Source organism: Chelonia mydas, chromosome 21, assembly GCF_015237465.2.
Source record: "Chelonia mydas isolate rCheMyd1 chromosome 21, rCheMyd1.pri.v2, whole genome shotgun sequence".
NCBI classification, from domain to species: Eukaryota; Metazoa; Chordata; order Testudines; family Cheloniidae; genus Chelonia; species Chelonia mydas.
In genome coordinates, this window is record NC_051261.2 from 8,170,993 (window position 1) to 8,184,393 (window position 13,401).

At 54.0% G+C, this 13,401-nt stretch overlaps 1 protein-coding gene across 20 annotated transcripts in view; it reads right to left on the bottom strand.

The window, feature by feature from the left end:
- Positions 1-8,504: 8,504 nt before the first annotated feature.
- Positions 8,505-13,401, bottom strand: part of SOX13 (SRY-box transcription factor 13) — a 90,125-nt gene continuing 85,228 nt past the window's right edge. For all 20 annotated transcript variants that reach the window (XM_043533454.1, XM_043533452.1, XM_043533443.1 and 17 more), the window contains one exon: positions 8,505-12,403. In XM_043533454.1, the coding sequence (XP_043389389.1) occupies positions 12,124-12,403 (280 nt within the window). In that variant the 3' untranslated portion in view covers positions 8,505-12,123. The remainder of the gene's footprint in view (positions 12,404-13,401) is intronic.

Sequence of the window (13,401 nt, forward strand, 5' to 3'; positions counted from 1 at the left end):
ACAGAGGGCTTCTTGCTTTAGTGTCTTCGTTTTTAATACTTACTATTGAGTTAAAGCGGAGCAGCTTCAAGAGGAAAAGTGAGCACCCTCCCAACTGAGCAGCACCCCTCTCAGCAGCTGGAGGAGTGAATTGAACCAAGGTCTCCAGCATCCCAGGAGAGAGCCCTCACCACTAGGCTATAGAGGGCTTCTTGCTCTAATCTTTTCATTTGGCCCAATTACTATTGAATTAAAGTAGCACTGCTCCAACACAAAAAGTTTCCGTGAGCACCTTATGGAAATCCCTCTTTTCAGGGGGTAGACAGAGGAACTGAACCAAGCTCATCAGGATTTCTTCTGAGCACTAACTTTTGGGGGCTACTTTTCTTTTGGTCCAATTAGTGGTTAATTAAAGAGGAACTTTAACAGGACTCATAGGCTGAGTTCCCTGCTCAAGTCCACTTTCTTTATTAGGAAGGAGAAATTGAATCAATCTCACTTATGGAGACAATGGGCTTAAATGATGAGGCAAAGCAGAAGGGAGATAAAGAGCAGAGATTAGGCAAGAAAGACACAGGGATGGGTGGGTTTTGACACGTGTTCTGTTGCACCCTGTGGTGGGGTGAAAGTGAAAGCTGGAGGAAATACAGCTAAAGTTGAAAGTTTCTGTCTTTGCTGCAGAGTAAGCTCAGGGTTATAGAACCCAAGTTAGCAGACCCTGAGTTTGTTAACTTAGGGGTTGAGCATCTACACTCACTTGACATACCCCAAGAGACCCCCCCAGCCCTCTTGGAGGGTGGAAAAGAAGCTGTGAAATTTAGGGACCCCTTTTGGAATCTTGGGGCGGCCACCAGCCACTGGGCACAGACTCACCCTGAAGGCTTCAGGTCTGACACCGGAGCTCTGGATCCTATTGAGCCGGGCATCGAGCCGCACGATGCTACTGGGCAATGCGGGCAGCGCAGTCAGCCTGTTCTCGGCGAGGATGAGCTCTTGCAGGGTGCTCAGCAGCCGGAAGGATTCCTCACCCACCCAGGAGATGAAGTTGCTAGTCAGGTCTATTCACTTCAGCTTCTCTGATGGAGGGGAGGATAGAGATTCCGCCTTCACAAACCCTTGCCATCGCTCACAACGGTGCTGAGCAATAATTAGGGGCTAGGCCTGGCCAGAGCCGTAGGAGAAAAAGCCAGCACTCCAGCAAACAGAACTAGAATGAACCAGGTCCTCAGCTAGTGTAAATGAACATAGCTCCATTGAACTCAATGAGGCAATGCCAATCTATGCCAGCTAAACTCAATCTAGCACCTAACACAACAGGCCAATATCCTGACTACGGTGGCTGGACGCAGCTCCAATAAAAACGTGAAATACATTTATGTCTTTGTTATTATTATTCCTCCCAGGGCCAGATTTTCAAGACCTCAGCATCCCCTCTCAGGGACAGGTTTTCAGAGGAGCTCAGCATCCATTTAAGGGCCTAAATCAGAGAAAGGTTTTCAAATATGCACAGCACCCAGCAGGTCCCATTTTAAGAGTGCCCGGCCCCCTCAAACATGCACCTACTGTGCTGAGAGCCTCTGCAAGCCCCAGCTCACGGTTCTCTAGCTAGTCCTGCAATCTTAAGGCTCCATCTGCCTTGGCAGGGTCCAATCCATTGACTAGCACCAGGTGCAATTCCTTCCTGCAGGAGAGAAAAGATTTTAAAGCTACAGGGCTCCTATTCCAGCCAGCCAAGGGGGGAGGATTGTGCAAAACCACTGTCCTGCCTCTAGAGGGACCTGTTAGGAGATCTCCAGACCTGGGCAAAACCCAGCGAGTTTGCTTCACAGGGCATGAAGAAATGACTGTTTTCTCTGGGTTTTTAACCATGTGGTACAAAACTGCCACCCCGAAATTTTGAGTTCAAACTAGTGTGGAATGGCATTAAGTGCTGTAAATGGGGGCACCTGGCTTGGCACTCATTGCACAGTCCTACACTCTCTCTAACCGGGCTCTTTCATCTTCAACATCTATGAGCCCTGCAACGTTATGATGTTACAACCAGAGAGTTCTTGGCCCCCTCCAGTTCCTAGAGCCGACCAGGACTTGCTGTACCGGGACTTTAATAAAGAGCAGCATTGGTGCAGTGCAGTGTTAAGGGCTCCCATTCCCCCTCCTGGGAACAGTCTGCATTCGACTCCCTGATTCTGCGCCAGGCTTTCTTGGGCGTGATGGGTGGGGCAACGTGTGCCAGATGCAGCCATGTCCCGGCCTGGCTCGTCCCCGCAGTGATGCCCTTACATGCCACTCAGCAGGAAGGCACAAGGCAGGTCAGTGAGCTACAGCAGTGGGTCTTAGTGTCTCCCACCGCCTCTTCCTATCCCTGTTCTGACCCTTCCTGCAGGCTCCCACCACAGCTGGTTGCTGCAGCCTGGTGAGTCTTCCTTCAGAGGGAAATCTAGTACTTAAAAGTGAAAAGGCCTTCCAGCCTGCCAGCCCTATTAGGTCAACACTGAAACTGATAAAGAGCCATTCACGTGGTAAAGAAGCCATCTAACAGGCATCTGCCAACCCCCAAGTATATACTGTCAGTTTCTGAATTTACTGACACAAACAGTTGGGTGTTACTGTCATATTTACTCAGAACATGTTAGTCTACAAGACCTTAGTTTAAAAATGGCTTTAAAAATATTTCAGTCATGTGTTGCTGACGATTATAAAAACCACGTCTCTTTAAAAAAAGCCTTCCATAGATTTTGGTTTTTTTAGATGTACGAGCTGAGTACTCATCTTTAGCCTTAAATGCCTGGCTCTTCAGCCATGTCATTTTTTTAAATAAATCCTTCAAAATCCCACCCTTATCGAAAATACACCTGTGAGCCTGGGCTGCCATCGGGCATAGGGGCACCAGTTTAATAACACTGCATACGGCCCCATAAATCCTAAGGACGGCCCTGCACCCAATCCCATTGACATGCACCTGCGTCCCTTAGGCTCCGCTGAAGATACACCCCCCTCCCACACCCCTGCCTGCTGCACTAGGTACTAGAGGGTTCCTAGACATGGAGTGCTCCATGCAGCCTCAATACCAGTCATGTCTCACAGTCTTATGGTGCCTTTCCGCTCCATGGCTGCCAAAGTGCGTGAAAGGCTGTGAGCCAAGTTCAATGGTGTTGGGCAAGGGGTGAAGGCAAGATACACCTGGGCAAGTGGCTGTGTGTAAGGGAGGCTAACACCATCTCGCGGCGGCTCTTTGCTGAGTCCAAGGTGATGTAATGTCCATGCTGCAGGGCCCTGGAGCACGTCCTCAGTTTAGCCTCAGCCCTTATTTTGGCCACGCTGATCAGCTCAGTGATGCCAATGGGAGTTTTGCAGAGGACTCCAGCGAGAGCAGGGTCAGCCCCTGTACGCTGGAACAACCGCACCGCTGCTGAAATGCAGCCACCCCCCTGTGAGAGAGCAGCATCCAGCCCTGGTCGTCTGACACACAGCATCCAGTAATGAAGCACGGGGCAGGGAGTGAATTGAAGGCGAATGCCACGTGCAAGCGAATGTGCAGGGACCAGGTCAGCTCCTCAGCTGGTGTCAAGCCGCGTAGCTCTGTTGATGGCACTGGGATCCTGCTGACTGACGCCAGCGCCGACTCTGGCTCGGGGACTTAGGGAAGCAGGGTAGAACTGCCCACCAGCTAGGTTAGCGCCCCTACCCTGGAGCAGCCTGCCACGGATCTTTCCCAGTACCACTGCTTCACTCTGCCACAGCCTCTTTAAGCCAAGTACATTTGATAATGAAGCCTTACAACCCCTCTGTGAACAGTATTATTTCCAGCTTACACAGGGGCAAGGTGAAGCAAGGAGAGGGTTATGGGACTTGCCCAAACCAGTATGGCTGTGTGTGTGTCTCCTACTGGTGCTGCTTTGCTCAGTGCCAGGACCTAGTGAGGCTCTCAGATGAGCACGTGGATTCAGAGTGGGTCTGCTGTGCCCAAAATACAGTTGTCTGGTAAAAATACTTTGGCAGCTGGCACATCTGCCACTCTTATGGCCTGGGAGGAAAGCACCCCTCAACTCCAGCAGCAGGGATTTGAACCAGGGATGCTCTCACAGTCCAGCACCGTGCCTTAACCCACATGCCAGAGCTTGCCCTTAGCTGAAGGGGCTCAATCTTTCCTGTTGAAGCTGTTGCACTTAGTAGCCATAGTCAACTATGTGTTGGGCCAGAGAGACTACTCCAGCCGTTCCCGGACGAGGCCAGTGGTCTGCACATTCAACGGGGCTGGCTGAGCCTCAGGTTCCAGTCCTGGTGTTCATTTCTCTGCACGCGTGTGAGGCTTCCCCATTAGACCTTGGTTCCTGAGCCCTGGCAGGACTGTCAAGCTTAGTAGGAGTTGTAGAGCTTTTTCTGCCCGGCACAAAATAGAGCCATTAGAGCTTTTTGCTCCTCCACCAAACAGCTCCAGGGATGGGACACGTGCCTTGGCTGGGGAATGCCCACCTGCACGCCCCTAATTTGGAGCAGGGCCTCACCCTGGGTCCCCACACCCCCACGGCAAAGCCTAACCACAAGCCTATCGGGGAACCCATCTTCCTTGCAAAGCAGTGCCATATTGTATGTAAATAATGAAATATGCAGGGGGCGACAGAAAGAAAGCAGCTGTGCTCTTCCTACACTCTACCCCCAGGGTGGGTTAGGGCATCCCCCAGGGGGCAGCAACTGCTCCTGCTCCGCTGTGCAGTAAGTAATTGGCTATGCATTGGGCCAGAGAGAATGGCTTAGGTGCTTGCCTTGCTTGTGAGATTGATCGGGCCACTTCAGTTCCCTCCCCGTTTCGTTGTGTGTCCCGATTGTGCCCAGTTGCTCTGGGCTGAAGACCTAGTGGGGCTCTCACAGTCAGGGTGCGTGTCCCGAGCGTGTCCACCCCGCACAAAAGATAGCTGCAGATTAGCTATTTTGGGGGGCCCACAGCTCAGCCCCTCCTCCACTCATGGACACGTCCCTACTTAAATTTCCACACGTAGGAGTGTGCAATGCTGCCTGTAGCCTATGGCTCAGCTCCGGCAGGACTCTCAAGCTAGGTGTGTACGTGTGTGCACAGAGCTTTTCTGCCCTGTTCAAAAGGGAGCGAGACGTTAAGACTTTTTGCAGCCAGGTCCCCTCACCTGAGCTGTGGGAAGCTTTTATTCCTGCTTTGGACCAGGTCTTCTACCTTTCCACACCGAGCTCTAAGTACAAGGCTCCAGGGTAACCCAGAGCAAGGCACCCTCAATCTCTCCTGTTGAAGGTGTTCCACTTGGTATTAAACAAAAATATATATACATTGGGCCAGAGAGAACATGAGAAACAGTTTGACTCTGTAGCCCAGTAGCTGGGGCCTCTCAGCTGTGAGGTATCCGAGTCAGGGTCAAGTCTCTGCCTAGGGACGTGTGAAGCCACCTAGGTCTTGAATGCTGCCGATTCTTGAGTTCACTGTTTGCCGGTGGAGCCCATCACACAGGTAAGTGCTTGGAGCTGACCGTAGGAGTTTTTAATGCACACACATCTCTCCACCCCACACTTCAGGACACGCACCTGAAAGGGGAAACCCCACCTCTGAATTCCTGATTTGGAGCAGAGCTCAAATCAAGGCCTCCTACATAGTAGGGCCATGTACTAGCCACCAACCTTCAGGATACTCCCCGTCCCTCAATCTCTCCTGTTTAATGCACAGTGGGACAGCTTTAACAAGTAAACATGTGCTGGGCCAGAGAGATTAACTGCCTCCCAATCCCTATTGCTAAGGGTGTGTCAAGCTGCCTTCCTGGTGCCACTGAGCTTCTTGGTGTCAGGGCTCTCACGCTAGGTATTCAGAGCACATCTACCATGCCCAGAATATAGCTGGATGTTTGAATTCTTGTGGTAGGCAGCTCCACCCCTCGTCCCAGCAGCCAGGCCCCTTTCCTCCAGTGTAGAACACCCTCTGAATCCCTGGTTTGGAGCTGGCGTTTTGTATGCTGGGAATTGGGGCAAGGAATGAAAGCTGACTAGTTCATAGCCCCAGAGAGCGCCCGAACCACTGGGTTAGAGCCTCCCTCTCTTGCACGCTGGCCCAAAATATCTTTTATTATTTATAAAAAGTGGAAGTTTTCCCAGGAGAGGCCTACCCTGACACCCTGTCCTCAGGGGGCTAGAGCATTCTCCCAAGAAGTGGGAAATCTAGGTTCAAAATCCCTGCTGCAAATCAGCCAGAGCAGGCATCGGAAAACACGTCTCCCACCTCTCATGCAAGTGGCCTAACCCCTGGGCACGTAGCAATAGCAAGGGGGGCCTCTCTCTGCTCCTAGGGCACAGGTGGGTCAGTCACAGAACTCCAAGAGCCCGTTCTGAGCTGAGAATCCCCAGCGGCTGGCGGTGGCTCTCCTTAGGCCAGCGTTAGGCACCTCACCACCTTTGAGGCCCCTCCTCCCTTTTTCTTGCTGGCTTAGCTCAGGGGCTCCCTGGGCAGCTTGCTGCTTTCTGTGAATACCTTTGTGAGGAGCCTCACTCTCTCTCTTCAGGGCCTGGGGAGCCAGCTCAGGGCTGTGAATTCACAAGTCCCCTTTGTGAATCTTGCACAAGGTCACCCAGCAGGCCAACGGCAGAAAGAAGAACAGGACCCAGCTCTCCTGGCTCCCAGTGCGCTGCACTATCTACCAGGACGCACTGTCTCCCCTAACAGAGACTCAAGCCACAATTGGGAGAGTGGTCACCGCTGAATTTGTGTAGCTGTGGCCCCACTGAGAACAGCAGATGTTATTTAGGAAGAGGTGGCTATGCCACCCTGGCTTTCGGGGATGGGTGAGGAGCAGGGACCACCTTTCTGCAAATTACTTCCTTTCCAAATAAAGACCTGCTACACCCGGTTCACAGGTCAGCAGCGAGGGCAAAGACCCATCAGTGACTCCGCTCCACTCTGTGAGGGGACCAGAATTTCCACAGACCTCTATCTGCATGTAAAAACCTTTAATATGAAGATTGTTTCACAGCAACACCTCCTCTGGAGCTCACACAGGCTGGGGGTAGTGCTTTGCGTGAACTAGGGCTGCTATTCTCCCTTGCAAGTTCCCTGCGTCCCTCCCACCCCCCTACATCTCCCCAACCTCCCTCCACTGCCCTCTCCCCCCATTCTCCCTTTCATACCAGGGGCTCTGTGGGCTTCTCCATTAACCTTCCCCACAAGCCAGGGGCTGTGTGTGCCCCTATACTCCTTTCCCCCCATACCAGGGTTCCCCCCCTTGTCTGGGATTATATGGGACCCCATTCTCCCTTCTCTCTATACCAGGGTCCTGCATTCTCTCCCTCCTTCCCAGGGACGCTGTGCCCTCCCCCCTTTCCTCACTGTTATTTCACACCGACTTCTCTTCAGCTGCTGCTTCTTCTCGGCCATGTGGCTCGTGAGTCCGAAAGGAGACCTGTCCCCCCCGTCTCTCACCCCCAAAGAAAGACTTTTAAAGCAACCAGGCTGAGAAGCAGCTGGATTAATTCCCCACGGTGTGATATGAAAACCGAGAGGAACATAACGCCCAGTACCCAAGGGAATTAAACGCTGGGTAACGCCTTTCCCCCACAGACACCCCTCCTTATCATTCACTTTCATTTTTCAGACCCAGCTTGTGTTCTACAGTCATCCACTCACAAGCAGAAACAAGTGAAACTTCGTAAACAGCAGCAGTTCCCCCCCCTTGCCACTAGAGGGCAGGGGGCCATAGCGTTTGGCTTGCACGCCCAGCCCTGGGTTTCAAACTGGGGGGCACGCCCGGTGCGGGCGGGGGCAGAGCGCAAGGATCAGTTCCGTTTATTAACAACCTCTGGGTGAAGAGCAACATGAATGTCCAAAGGGGGCCACAGCACAAAACGTGGGGGTTCCTCGGCTACTCTGCGTCAGGCAGCGGGTGCAGGGGATGGAAGCCCGCCCCCCGATAGGGCCATCGCATCCAGCTGCTGGGCAGTGGGAAGTATCTAACCCCAGGCGACATCTGGAGCAGACTCCTCTCAAGATTCGTCAGCACAAGGGCACCCTCGGAAACCCACCGCCATGCACCAAGGGGGCTGCAGGACACCCATTTCTCAGCGGGCTGAGCCTGCAGCCAGAGGCTTGATACAAGGGTGACGGGTGGGAGAAAAGGAAAACGAGGTAGGCAGGCAAGAGGTAGGAATAGCTAGGAGGAGACAGACTACAGACAGGACTTCGCAATGCTGTCACCCATGCCGACCTGATGGGGATCTCTGTCCCGGACCACATGGATGTTTGCCAGCCAACGTCAGCCGTGGAGCTCAGGGAGTCGAGACAGGTGCTTTGACAGCCAAAGGTGGTGGGGTTGATCCTGGTGCTGACGACCAATCTAGACAAGAGGTGGAGGGGCACAATGAAGAGAGTGCTGACAGTAAGACAAGCGAGGCCACACCAGGAACGAAAAAGCATCGGGAAGGACGAAAGTGAAGGAAAATGAGGAGGGGCGGGGAGGGAGGAAGAGAAACCGCACCCCTCTCCCCACGTGTGATCTGTTCCCCAAAGCAGAACAGCCCAGATCTCTGCTCCAAAACATCCTCTTTATTCAGCCAAGAGGGGAAAAACAAAAACAAAAACCCCACGGTTGTAAACAAGTATGTGAAATATACAGGTTAAGTTACTCATCGTCTTATTAACAAAATAAAGCTCTATCTATATTTACAGTCATAAAAAAAAACAAAAAAGAGCTGGTTGCTTGGGCACATCTGGGGCCGATTTACAGAACGGGGGATGATTCCTATTTCCAATGCATTCCTGCCTGTCCAGTCCCCTTCCTCCCGTCCCTTCCCCCCTAGCCCCCCTAACCTGGACCCCAGGGGCTTGTCAAGGACACCACAGGAGGGGCAGGTATAATAAATAATGGAGAAAGGGACCCTTACAGGGGCTGAGCTCTGCCGTGGAAAAGCCAGCACCGGCTGGGGCAGATATGCCACCGGGCCTTTGAGGGGATCCTGAGGTTCAGCCTACCCGCACGCACCCGTCCCCTCAGTTCGGTTTTGCCCCGAATCTGGGGACCACTGTTCACTCAGACGCTCTCTGTCTCGCATACACACGCGCCACTTTCTGACAGTGCAACCTGTGCTGTGCCTACCTTCGGCTGGACACCAGGGTGACGGGACCTCAATTCACTACAGGGGGTTACGAGACAGAACTCTCGAGAAGCTCTCCCTCTCCCAGCATGGCTGACTTGTGCAGCAGTTTAGGAAGGAGACACTTTTCTCAGCCTGGGGATGCCCCCTCCCTGGAAGTTGCTGCACTGACAAAGGAACAAGCAAAACAAACCACAAGAGATTCGAGGTTGCGAGGAACGAAGCCCAAGCCAGGAAAGGGGCCCACGCCCCAGGCCAGAAGGGGAGTGCTGCATATAGGTGACAGCAGTTGAAATAAGGACAGCAGCAGGTGAGAGAAGAAGAAGAAGAAAGAGGGCCAGATCCTCAGCTGGTGTAAATCAATCAGCTTCAATACAGCTATGCTGATTTAGACCAGCTGAGGCTCTGACGCACAGTTCTTAAGCTGGATGCAAGATCGAGCGGCCAAGTCAGGTCAGCCAGTTGTTGCCATGTCTACCCTGGAGATTCAGGGACTCACCCCATTTAACCCAGGCCTGCCTGGGCCAGTAGTCCCTCCATAAAGGCAACCAGTTACAGCGAAGTGATCTCGGGCAGCTCTTCTCCAGGGGCCGCGTGTTCCCTATCAAGGCCCCAGGCCGCATGCCTCTAGCAGCCACCAGCTGGGGCGCCAGAGTCCAGAGATGTGCAAGCAAAGCAGAACCCCCCTCCAATAACACGATCCTGAGGGGGAATCTTTGCCAAGCAGCATTAAAGCCAGATCAGGGAGGGGGCGGAGAAGAGAAACACCTGCAGAGGACCACCTCCCCTCGCCTCCATCCCCAGCACAGGCCAGGGGGACATCCAGCAGCTCTCGCTGTTAGCGGCCACCTGAGCTGCTGGGGCTCTTCCCTCCCACTGCAGCCTGGGCCATGCCAGGGAAGGGACTCTGCAGGTGACAGGATCCCAGCTGTCAGAATGGACCTCGCCTTCCTGCCAGCCAGGACTAACTCCCTGCCTATGGGCTGCTGGCTTGTTTTGGATGCGGTTTCAGCTCTTGCCACCAGGGAGAGCCAGGGTCCCATGCTGGGACCTGGTTCCCAGCCCTGAGGCATGGCCTGCACCATACCTCCAGCCAGGAGGATTTGCTTGGGGGAGGTGAAGAGAGCACAGCTGGCATGCTCCGTTGCGACAGTGGCTGGCAAAGTGTGTCGGCTCAAACGGATTTGCAAAGCTGTAGGAGACCCGCAAGAGCAGCACAGGCCCCCCGGTAGCCAATGGGGTTCACCTGCGGGAGCCGCAGGGGAATCCCAGCCCGAGGGTCCCAGTCTGCTACAGGCACCGTTAGCCAATGCCGTGCCGCGGGGACAGGCTGGGGCTCCGTGCCCGTCCCATGCCGGGAGCTGAGCCCTCTGCAGCAGAATGCCCTGCCATGCCGCTGCAAAGAAACGGGCAGCAGCTTTATTTACAAACTGGGCCAGAGCTGTCAGGAGGATAAAAGGCTCCTCTGAGACCTTGGCTCTTACTCACGCTAGTCAAGAGCTAAAAATGGCTCCATGGGAATTTACTGGCAGGGTTCAGAGAGCGAGGGGGGGAACGAGAGAAAGAAAGGCCCGAGCGAAGGAGCAGGGGGCGAGGGCGGGGCGGGCTGGCACACAGACTGAATGAGGAACAAGTGTTCCACCCAGACATTTGCTTTGGAGAAATGAAAAGGCCCCAGAGAGCCTGGCTGAATGGTGGCAACTGTGTTGTTCCTGCTGCAGCTGGCAGGGCCCCGAACAGGTGAGGATTCTCCTCAGCTGGCTGCACAACAGGGCCGGGATGGGGGGGCGGGGGGAAGACAATGGACAAAGGTCTTCCCAGCCGCTGGGGTCTTTCCTTATTTAACCCTCGCAGAGCCAGGGCTGCCCAGAGGCAAATGCATTTGTAATGCTGGGGGCAGGTTAAGTTTTCCAGCCCTCTTCCCCCATCCCCACGCGTCCTGTTAGCTTAACGGCAGGAGAGTCTCGGGAGGTGTTTCCCATATGGGCTGTTTGTAGCTCACTTGGGATCCTCCACCAACTGCTCTGAGCCCCACGCTCCAAGCGGGCCTGGATCTGCAGCCCTAGAGAGAGGGCTCCCATGAAGTGGGTTTGTTCCCTAGCCAGCAGGGAGCCAGGAGGAGGTAGCGCCCGTCCCCAATGCAGTGGGGGACTCCGGATGGACCTTGGTGCTTAAGGATAAGAGGGAGTGGAGGGAAGCCCACCCCTACCTGCATCTCCTCTGTGCGGCGATTTCTCCCCCACAGGCCTGGCTCTCCGCGCACAGCATGGCTCAGCCGAGGGGAGCTGGGCTCCTCCACATCCAACTAACCCTGCAGCACCTCACCCGCAAGCCCGTCTTTAAACCTCCTGCTGCTCATGCTGGCGAGAGGCCTGCCCGGCAGGGAGCCAGTAACCCATGCCCCTGCAACCTCCGGAGGGAGAAAGCTGGATTCCACAGGGGCAGTTTCTGGATCCGCTGTGCAGTAGCTCCCCACGTTCACAGCTCCGCCGTCCTAGGGCTGCATCCCCTCCCGCTTTAGCTAGCTTTTACACAGCCTTGGGATTGCTCTGCCCCCATGCTGAGGGGCCAGGCACCTCCCACCTCTGTGCCACAAGGAAATATCCAGATGTCAGCTCACGCCAAGCACCATCCCCGTTGCTGCTTGGGTAAATGCATTATACGGCAGGGCTGGCACCTCTTCCTTCTGGGCGGGCGAATGAGCCAAGGCTCCCCCCATGCTGTGCGCGTTGGCACGCACACTTCCCGTTGTCCCCCGCACACCACTATATACATCCAGCACAGCCCTGCACGCCAGGCCATTCGGGGGGCAAGGGCGGCCCAGCTGCAAAGAGCTCTGCACGCAGAGGGGTTCGCAAGCGACCCCCTGAGTCTAGTCACTTCCTAGATCAGGGAGCCATGCTGTGACGGCAGTTCTCCCCAAGCCCCCATTCCCATCTCCTCCCCACTCAGTCAGGTCTTCAGTTCCAGTCCCAGGCGGGGGAACGCTGCAAAATCTGCTGCTGCTCCCCGCTTCACACACGCGCACCCCACCCCGCCCTGGCTCTCTGCTCAGTCTGTGAGCACCACCAGCTCCCCGTCGCTCTTGTCCTCGCCCTCGGAGTCCTCGTCCTCGCTGTACCGGTACATCTCGCCATCCGCCACCGAGTGCCCGTCCTCCCCGCCGTCGCCCTCTTGCGACTTGAGGCTGCGTGTGTTGACGATGACAGGCATGTTGGGGTCCATGCTGCGGGGCAGGTAGTGCTCCACCAGCGGTGGCGCCAGCTGCATGCTCACCGGCCTCTGGTACAGGACATCTGATGAAGAGGCTTGCATCTGACTACCCTGGGGCCTGCAAAGCAGGAGATCACAGTCACCGTCCCTGGGCATTAGAGCTGGTTGGGAAAGGGGCTCCCACCCTCCCTTGGAAAATTCCAATGAAAACGAAAAAAAAAAAAAAGGCATGTTGAAATTTTCACCAGAAAATTAGAGTTTTCAGTGGAAAACCCCAAACCAGAAATATTTTGGCCAAACACAAATATTTCAATTATGAAAGGCTGCCGTGGTGTCTCATGGGAGTTGTAGTTCTGGTGTCTCATGACCCCATTTTCTTCTATAGGTTCGGCTCCCTGTTTGGACAACACCTGCCATGATGCACCCTGGTCTCTCCTCATGGTGAAAGGAGGCAGTTGAATCAAGGGAGATGTATTCCGGCTGAGGAGCCCAGCTCGTGGGGGAAACTGAACTACATCTCCCATGAGGCACCCCAGTGGCATTTTTGAACCAAAATGCGTCAGTTTTCAAGAGTTCTGTTTTTTGACGAAAAATCCAAAATTTTCCCCGGAAAGCAGAAACTTTTCATAAAAAATGTCATGCAATTGAAAACTCTTATTTTCCATTAAAAACAGTTTTGAGGGGAAATCATTGACAAGCCTTACTGGGGATTCTCTCTTCCTTCTGGTCTTTCTGGCCCCCAGCCCCTTTGCAGTATTGAATTAACCACCTTTCTCTCGGCTATCGTATACATGGATAGATACAGCGCAATAAACTGGCTAGCATGTCTGTGCACCACTACACCTTACTGGATGGGCTCAGCTGTGTGTCATAGAACCCGTAACTGCTAACAGCTAATGGAGAGTCTCCTTTCCAACCAGAAGTGGTGCTTCTAGGGCATGAGGATGTGGGGTTTCATCCTCACTACACCCAAAATAAGTTCTTAGTGGCCAAGGTATGTAACACAACGACTACTGGGAGATCCTAGGGTTCCCCATTGCCCTGGACATATACTGACACTGCTAATCATGTCCTGCTGATCTAACCTGCACTGCGATTTCAACAGGATGCAGTATT